The 8,573-nt window shown below is 61.7% G+C and overlaps 1 protein-coding gene across 3 annotated transcripts in view; it reads left to right on the forward strand.

Moving 5' to 3' along the window:
* The window catches only part of SH3PXD2A (SH3 and PX domains 2A), a 184,288-nt gene that overhangs the window by 131,387 nt on the left and 44,328 nt on the right, over window positions 1-8,573 (forward strand). For 2 of the 3 annotated variants that reach the window (XM_030885935.2, XM_004700943.2), the window contains exons 6-7: window positions 283-327; window positions 6,308-6,439. In XM_030885935.2, the coding sequence (XP_030741795.1) occupies window positions 283-327; window positions 6,308-6,439 (177 nt within the window). The remainder of the gene's footprint in view (window positions 1-282; window positions 328-6,307; window positions 6,440-8,573) is intronic. The other variant, XM_030885936.2, reaches the window with a different exon arrangement.

Here is an 8,573-nt window from a genome sequence, read left to right on the forward strand (position 1 = left end):
CCCCGCCCTGTTCCAGATGGAGAGGGAGGTAGAGGACTCTCTGGGCCCCAGAGGGTTCCTGTGTTTCGACAGACACCTCATTATCCCTGTCCCAGTCTCTGTAATCACACAAGCCCACGCCCAGCCCCAGCCCTGCCGCCAGCCCAGGGCCAGGAAATCGCTCCCTCCCCTCCCCCGCCTTCCGCAGCCCGCTGCTGGCCGCTGGTGGACCTCCTGCCTGCCTAACGGTTCTTTCTCCTTGATTCTTCTTCTGCCGCTGCTTCTCCCGGGGGGACTCGGAAGTGTGGCTGTCCAGCTGGACTGAGTCTCCCAAGAAGGACGTGACAGGTACTGGCCACTGTGCATGTGAGCGCCTGTGTCTGAACATGTGTGTCCCAGGCATGCAGGAACCAGTGCCGCTGGCTGCTCCCCACAGCATGTTTCCTTGTGATGCGTGGCAGCCCTTTCCCTACCCTCCTTAGACCCTTCAGCTCACGGCACCCTCTGCCTTCCTGGGCCACGTCATTTGGGTCTCACGCCAAGCCCCGAAGCCTTCTATTGAGGGTGGGTGTGTGCCCTGGACCCCCAGGGCGTGACTTAGAACCCCGGCTCTGCCAAGCCCACCTCTGGGCCAGCTCTTTAACCCCACTAGGCCTTAGCTTCCGAATCTGTACAATGTAGATACATGCTTCCCTCCAGGGAAGTTGGTCAGGGCGGGGGTGGGGGGGTGGGGGTGCTCTCATCCTGCTATCTGCTGGGAACTTTACCATGTTGTTGTTTTATCTCAGTGGGCCATCCTCTGAGATAGGCCAGCCAAAGATTCTCTATCTGCTTTTCCAGAGTTTGAACTGAGGCAGAGAGATTAAGTCCCTGAGTGCTGAATAGGGGCAGGACGCACAGGAGGCCTGGGTCACAGCCCCCTCATCCCAGGCATCGGGGCTTGGAGTTGTCCCAGAGGGGCCTCTGGCCCAGCCTGCTGGCTGGGGCCGGTCCTCCGGGACTTAGGGGCTTGGACAGAGCTGGGCCAGAGGTCAGAGCTGGCCTTTCGGCTGTGCCTCGCTGGATAATAACAGAGAAACCAAGAGAGCTTTCTTTGGAGCTGCTAGATGAGGGTTGGGGAGCCTGGGAATTGGGTGGGCCTCCAGGCTTGTCCACAGTCTCCCCAGCCCCAAGGCCCTAGACCCAGCAAGTGAGTGAGAGCAGAGGTTCAGACAGGGCTGGGGGGGACAAGGCTGAATGGTCAGGAGTCAGCCCCTCCCCACCGCAGCTGTGGCCAGAGAACGGGAGGAGGAGACACGCCAGGAGGGGAGCCCCTTCCTCCCCCTGCAGGCCTTCTCCCAGTGTCCCTGTGACCGGGTCTGGGCCTGAGCTAATCACTGGCCTCCTTCCTGGTCCTTTTTCCACTTTCCACGAGCCAGTGTGAGGAGCCCGCTTGGCTCACAGGACACATTTTATTCACTAGACGTATAGCTGGGCCGCCTGGGGCCTATGGAGCGGACTGCAGGCCCTGCCCAGCCTGGGAGGATCCTGAATCTGCAGGAGAGACCTTGGTGGATTGCCCGGGTTTGGAGGGGGTGGTGGGTCATGGAGAGCGTGGGGAGGCGGGGGCAGAGGCGACCGCAGGGCTTGATTTCTCAGGATGGGCCCAGCTGTTGGGAGCAGGAGGCTCAGAGGAGGCAGCATGGGCTGGGGTGGGGGGCTGGCGGGTCGGGAGACCAGGGCTCATGTCTCACACAAGTCATCCGGCCCCTGTGGGCCTTGGTTTCCCCGTCTGGAATGTTGGAGAGCCAAGAGAAGGGGCTGAGACCCACCCGTCTGGAGGAGGATGCTGAGGGAACGAGCTGCAGGCCATGGGCACCTGGGTCCCATCCCCACCCCGTTTGGCACCTGTAGCCCTTGCCTGAGCTGCCTCGTTCTGAGGCCGTGGAGCCCCATGAAGCTGTCCAGCTCCTCTCCAAATCCCCCATTTCCTCTGTTTGCTTTATAAACTCCTAAAGACATTTTATAAGCTCCCAGGGCATCAATCCACCCCCTCGTTCCACCCCCTCGTTCCACGCTCAGACCTGCCCCCCCACAAGGAGGTAGGAACCAATCCTGATGACAGATAAGGAAGCTAACACTCAGAGAAAGGCTACTACCAGCCTTCCCTCCCGGGACCCCACCGCTTAGCAGGGACCAAAGCAGGACTGGCCCTCATACTCTAGAGCCCCCCGACTCTAATCTCGGCGCGCCCTTCTTTGCTGCACCCTGGACACGTGCATCGGGAGCGCGGGGCCATGGCAGTTTGTGGCAGCCCTGCCGCGCTCAGCTCTGGCTCTTGTCTGAAGTACATGGTGAGAGAAAGGCCCCGTGCCCAGCAGGAAATCCAAGTTTGGGTGATCAGGGGACCTCCTGGAACCCAGAGGGTAGAGATGATTGGTTAGGGACGCGTCTCCGAGAGAAGACAGGAAGGTGTTCCAGACAGAGGGCGGAGCCAGTGCGAAGGAGTGGAAGCAAGAACCTGCATAGGTGGCTGTACCTCGTTGGTGCTTGAAAATTGAGTGTGGGTCCAGGAATGTGACCTGAATCACAGGGCGGACTTAGGTGTCAGGGAATGTAAGGGAACTCACACTGGGCCTGAGGAGCCTTTGCAAAAGCTAAACGTGGACGTTTTTTCTTGGCAGCCAGGATCTGGCAGGAGTCGGGAGGACCGTCCAGGTGGAAGGTGGGGGAATACCAGGTGTGATGCCAGGAGGGGCAGGGCTCTGGGGACACATGTGGCTCCAGGCTCATACCTACCCGGGCAGGTGGGGGGGGCGGGGGCGGTGTCACCTCTACCCTAGGCACAGGGGCCACCCCTGAACAACACCCAAACTCTTGCAAAGCCTCTTTCAAGCCTGGGAGGAGCTCTCCTCTCTGGAAAGGAGAAACCCTTTCTCTGTGCTTTTTCCAATCCTTTCTCACCATCCCCTCCAGCTCTCCCAGGCTGACTCCTCAGCCCCCAATTTTCCAGGCCTTGGCTGGGAGGGGAGCCAGAGCAGCTCTGTGGGATGACCTCACTGCCTGCTGCCTGCGGAGTGGTTTCTCCTCTGGATACCTGCTCCCAGATCCCGCCGCCCTCCTGGGCAGCTCAGGGCAGACAACACCCGAGGAAGCAGATACCAAGGGAGACCTGCCTGCCGGGGGTTGGGGTGGGGTGAAGGAGAGGGCCGCCTGTCTGGCCTGCTACCGGCCCCCACCCCCCACCTTGCCTGGCCTCTGTCACCCAGGAGAACTTTCTCTTTAACTTCTCTACCTGTGTCCCTAAGGCTCAGGCCCATTTTCCAAGAAGCCTCGTGTAGGAAATCTTGCCTACAACTGGCTTGGCTTGGATTGGCATGAGCCGATGATCCTCCAGCCCCTACCACCTCCCTCCCACATCTCCTGGCCACAAACCCATAATCCTCACTGCTCCTTGCCTCCGTTTCCCTAACACCATCCCCCCCACACACACACACACACCCCTTCCTCTGAGCCTTGCTCCTCTCCGGTTCAGACGTCTAGACGCCTCGTTTTTCCAGAGGTGAGGCCCTTGCCTGCCCAGAGTATCAGTGTCAGCTAAAAAACGAACCATGAAATCACCCAGCTCCTCTGTCCGCCCACTCATTCCATTCATCGATTCCACAAACCACTCAGAGTGTCTCCCACCTAAGAGGCCAGTGGACGAGCAGCCGCCAACCGGGGACCCACAATCCATTGCACGCCGACGGGGTGCCAGGCACAGGTTAGGTGGACTTGGGATCCAGCTTTGGCCCGCTTACATCCCAGCTGTGCGCCCTCAGGGAAGTGGCTGATCCCCAGGCCTAGCCTCGCAGCCTAGTTGTGAAGATGGAGGGGCCGGGTGGTTAAAAATGAAAAAGCACTCATCACTAAGGCTTACGCTGCTCCCCCTCCAGTAAGCTGGGCGCTCGGGCTTTGGGAATGCTCCAGCTTGCTGGGGAACTCCTCCCTCCTCCTTCTCCTCTCTGTATCCTGAGTTTCCCTCCAGCATTTTCCTCATCCAGTAACGTGCCCCCCTAACAGGGAAGGGAGCCCCCCTGCCCCTCTTGGGTGCTGAGTGCATGTAAGTGCTCCTGGCCACAGACGACACAAGCTCCGTGCTGCCTGGCCAAGGCCCCCCAGGATGGGCGCTGACCACCACCCCCTCCCACCCCACCCCGACACAGTGGGAGGTAGTCTCTGTCAGCAAGGTGCCCCGTGAGGCTGCTGTCCGGCTGCCAGGGGGTGGGCTCAGGAGCTGGCCGAATCCTCATCGCAGCAGGGGCGGCTGGCCCTGTCTCAGCTGTTGGTTGAGCCTGTGCCTGAAATACAATCCTGGCCCCGAGGGGCAGCCCAGGGCTGCACACATGCGTCTCCGTGCGGCCCACCTGCCGTTCCTTTCCCTCCCGGAGGGAAAGCCTCTTCCCCTGGCATCTCCCAGCATTCCCACCTCCCTCTGCCCTGGGCTGGATGGAGCCCTCCCCTGTGGAAGAGCCCAAATCCCAAGCAGTGCTTTTTCACCTGCGACAGATGCCCATGGTTGAACCCCACCCAGGTGCATGAAATCAGGCCTCTAGGCATGTGGTGCACCCCACCCCTCCCCCGCACTATGTCGTTTGAATCAGTGTGTGAGTAGAAAGAGCCTGTCTTCCGTCGTGGAAAGAGATGGGCTTGAACCTCCACCATGAACAGATGTGGCCCTCGCCATGCCAGCGGTGTGAGCTGGGGCCAGCCTCTGGCCCTCTGAGTTCCCCAGTTTGCCTTTTGTAAGCCAGAGCCTGAGATGGGGGCGTTGTGTGCGTGCCTGTCTGGGACATGACGCTGGACCGAATCAGACCCAGGCATGTAGGGAATGTGGCTGCAGGCTAAGGCACCACGGGCCATGTTGAGTCTGGAGACCCTCTCGGCTGTTTTTACAGCTAAGCTGGTTTATGTGGCCCCTCCGTTCCGGGGGAGTGGCAGGCCAAGTTTTAAAAATGCACTAGAAGTTCCCTTCGGGCTGGAGGTGCTCTAGGAAGGCTTCCTGGAGGAGGTGGCAGTGGGTCTCTGGTGCGTGGGTCCTCATTGCACAGGTGTTCCTTCCCTTCCCCCATCCTAAAGATGGTGAGGGGACAGCTGGAGGGCAGGGGGGCTGCGGGCAGTGTGTCCAGTTTTATCCCGCCAGTTGGCTTAGTTGGGCACCCAGCCTGTCTGTCCAACTTTCAGCTCGCTGAGTGTCTTCGTCATCCTCCGGTGGGGAAGTACCCTATTTCTGGAGTCCTCGGACCCACCTGTCTCCTCTCTCTGCCACTTCCCAGCTTCAGACCCCTCCAGGGCCTCAAAAGAGCTGGAGGCTGTGGGACCACAAGCTCCCACAGAGGGAGAATGAGTCTGGCTGCATGGCCAGAGGGCAGGAGCCAGGCTGGATCACACCCCCTCTGGGCTGGGTGAGCGGGCCCCAGGCTGGCCCAACTGCCCAGGCCAACCTCGCTGGCTGCTCTGCTTGCTGGTGAGTAGGGGGGCAGAAACGGAGCCGAACGTGAGGAAAGTTGGGGAGAGGGGGGGCGCCGGGCTGGCCAGCGGCTGGTGCTGGGACATCTTCTTGGGTTTCAAGTAAACAGTCTTGGCCCTCCTCCCCCTCCCCTGCCTCCACCCCCGGCTCCTCATTCGACGGGTCTCATGTGTTTCTATTTAAGGGTTGAGAGTAAACCCCAGTGATTGGCAGCCTCAAACCCTCTCGACTTCTCGCCGGGCCTGGGCTTTGCAGCAGCTCCATCCCGCGCTCTCTCACCCTCCCAAGGGGAGGGCTGCTGGCTCTTTTTATTTTCCTGGGGGGTGGGGGATTGGTGTACAAGGGTTGGGGTAGAGGCCGGAGCCCTCCCCTCTCTCCCTGCCTTTCCCCTCTCCCTTTCCTCCTCTCTGGCCCCAGCCCTCATGGGCCGCCCACCAGCTCCCGGCCCTCCCCTCGCGCCCCAGCCGGCGGCCGTGGAGCCTGCAGCCACGGCGTCCGGCCCAGGCCTTGGACTCCCCCATGCAGGGCTGTGACGAACACATCGCAGCCACGGGCTGCCGCCTCTGAGCCCTGGGCCTTGCTGCGTCTCTGCCTCTGTTCCCCCGGCTTGCCCCTGCTCCTCCCCGGGCCCCCTGGCTCCCCATGGGCCGTGGAGCCTGCAGCGCAGCGGGCCGGTGTGGGGCCTTGCTATATGGCCTGTCCTTGGGGCCCGGCGAGCTGCGAGCCCTGGAGCAGCGCTGGCGACCGAGCAGCCTCCTCCGAGGCCGATGGACAGAGGGCGCCCCGGCCGCGGCGCCACGGCTGGCCGCTGGCTCACCGCGTGCTTTCTGCCCTCACCAGGTGCCGACAGCAACGCCGAGCCCATGATCCTGGAGCAGTACGTGGTGGTGTCCAACTATAAGAAGCAGGAGAACTCGGAGCTGAGCCTCCAGGCCGGGGAGGTGGTGGATATCATCGAGAAGAATGAGAGCGGTGAGTGGGGGCCCCCGGCTTCCCCGGTCCCCTTGGGGTTCCGCCCCGGCTCCTCCGACGGCCGGGTTTTTGTTCCAGTCCCCCACCTCCCCCAATGCAGCCTTTTCCATCTGGCAGGGAGTGGGGCTGTGCAGGCTGAAGTTTCCCCCTGTTGGTTTGGGCTGCAGGCCAGCAGTTTGCCTGGTGGTGGAAGAATGTCTCCCGGCTCCGCGGTAATTAACCGGCTCATGTGAGGGCAAGGCCGGGGTGGCAGCCTCAGCCATCGCCGTCCAGCTCCTGCCTAGGGGCCACGGGACCCCAGAGACCCCATGGGAAGAGCCATCCCAGCCCGAAGGCTGCTGCCCCATGGGGCCTTGTTCCAAGCCAGGGACCAGGCAGGGTCGGGAAAGCTCAGCTAGCGGATGGGGAAGGCGGACCATGATGTCCCTGTGAGAGGGCCCTGGGCCCCCAGGCCCCTGGCAGGTTGTCTGAGGAGGGCCAGGTCTGGGGGTATTGGCAAGTAAGTGTCTCTGGGTGGTGAGCTGACTGTCCCTCGCCAAGCTGGAGCCACTTGGAACTAGGACAGGGAAGGGTCCTGCGGCAGCCACCAGATCGTTGGGAGTCAAGCCTTGTCTAGGGGACCTGTTGGTGGCTGCCCAGGGAGGGGCTGCTGGCTCCAGGGTTCCCGTAAGTGAAGCCAAGTGGCTCGGGGGTCCTTGGCGGCAGCAGCGGTCTGGCAGATTGAGCGAGAAAAGTGGGTGTCCTGGTCCAGGCGCAGGTGTGCAGCCCCCTCCCTACCAGGCCAGCGATGGTACTTGGGCCCCCGGCATCTGCAGTTTGCTCACAGCCTGCTGTTCAGCCTGGAATCGGCTCCTGGGGGTGGGGTGGGGTGGGTAGGTGTTTCCCTTTCAGTTTGTTTTTAGTTAGCCATACACTGCAGCCTCTCTGGCCTATGCTTGAAGGAGCCGCCACCCCCCTCCCCCTCTGTTTTGGGATTCTGTTTTATTTGAGGCCTGAGAGGAAGGCCGACTGAAGCCAGCTGTGGCCGTCTTATAGATAGGGTAACTGAGGCACAGAGAGCCTCAGGGACAGTGACTCCTGGGGTCAAAAGCAGAACTGAGGGTCCCTGGGCTCCAGATCTCTAGGCCTGTGGCAGGCAAGTCTCTGTAGAGGTGCTAAGGACCCCCTCTGAGGAAGCTAACCCCTGGGCGCGTCCTAGGGCCTGTCACCCCACGCAGAGAGCTCACGGAGTCATGGGTTGGTTGGCAGCTGCAGTCCTGGTCTACAGCATGGGGCCTTGGCCTTTCGCCCCAAGTGCGTGCAGCGGGCCCCCTGCTCTCGTGCAGATTTGCCTCAGCCTCTGTCGCAGGCCTGGATGCTGCCCATGGGCATTGTAGAGAGCATCTCCGGGGGAGGGGCATGAGACATGCGTGAGGCAGGGGCCGTGCTGTTGGTTTAGGAGCTCATTCTCGGTGGAAGGGCGGGGCTGCCCAGCAGTAGAGCTGTGGCTCCATGGCCCATCTCTCCCCTCACCTGCCCTGTCTCCCCAGCTCAGCTGTAGATGCCTGGGGTGGGGGCAGTGTGATCCCATGACTCCGGGGGTCAGGATGGCTGAAGAGACACGGAGGAAGTTTATTCTGCCTTGTGACTGCGTGATTCCCAGGGTGGACATGTCCTCCGCTGGCCTCTCTCATGTCTAGGACCCTTGGAGCCCTGCCATGAAAAAGTGGGTTTCTGGGTCTGCGGCTAGAAGCGGGAGTCTGCTCCCCACAAGCCGGAATTGCTCGCTTACCCCATCTGCTACATGGAGATAAACCTTGTGGCTGCTTAGAAATGGGGACCGGAGGAGATGGCCACTCTCCCAAGTCTGTACCCCATGCTCAGTAGGACAGTGGCTGCGACTTGTTCGTCCAGGGAGGAGCTCCGTGTCTTGCTCCTGGGTGAGACCGCTGCTCGGCAGCAGGCGCTCGCACAGGGTCCTGCCATGCTGGACGCCCCCGTGAAAAGCTGCCATAGGAGCCCAGGCTCCTGGGAGCTTAGAGCAGCTTAATCAGAGACCCTCAGGGTGCGGGCAGAGAGGAAGCATGCCGAACTGCTGGTTCCTGGGCGGGTGGTTTCCTGGTTGAGGGGAGCTGGAGGTCTGATTGGGGGGGGG

Source organism: Echinops telfairi, unplaced genomic scaffold (assembly GCF_000313985.2).
Source record: "Echinops telfairi isolate 266 unplaced genomic scaffold, ASM31398v2 ScPeMD7_70;HRSCAF=299, whole genome shotgun sequence".
NCBI classification, from domain to species: domain Eukaryota; kingdom Metazoa; phylum Chordata; class Mammalia; order Afrosoricida; family Tenrecidae; genus Echinops; species Echinops telfairi.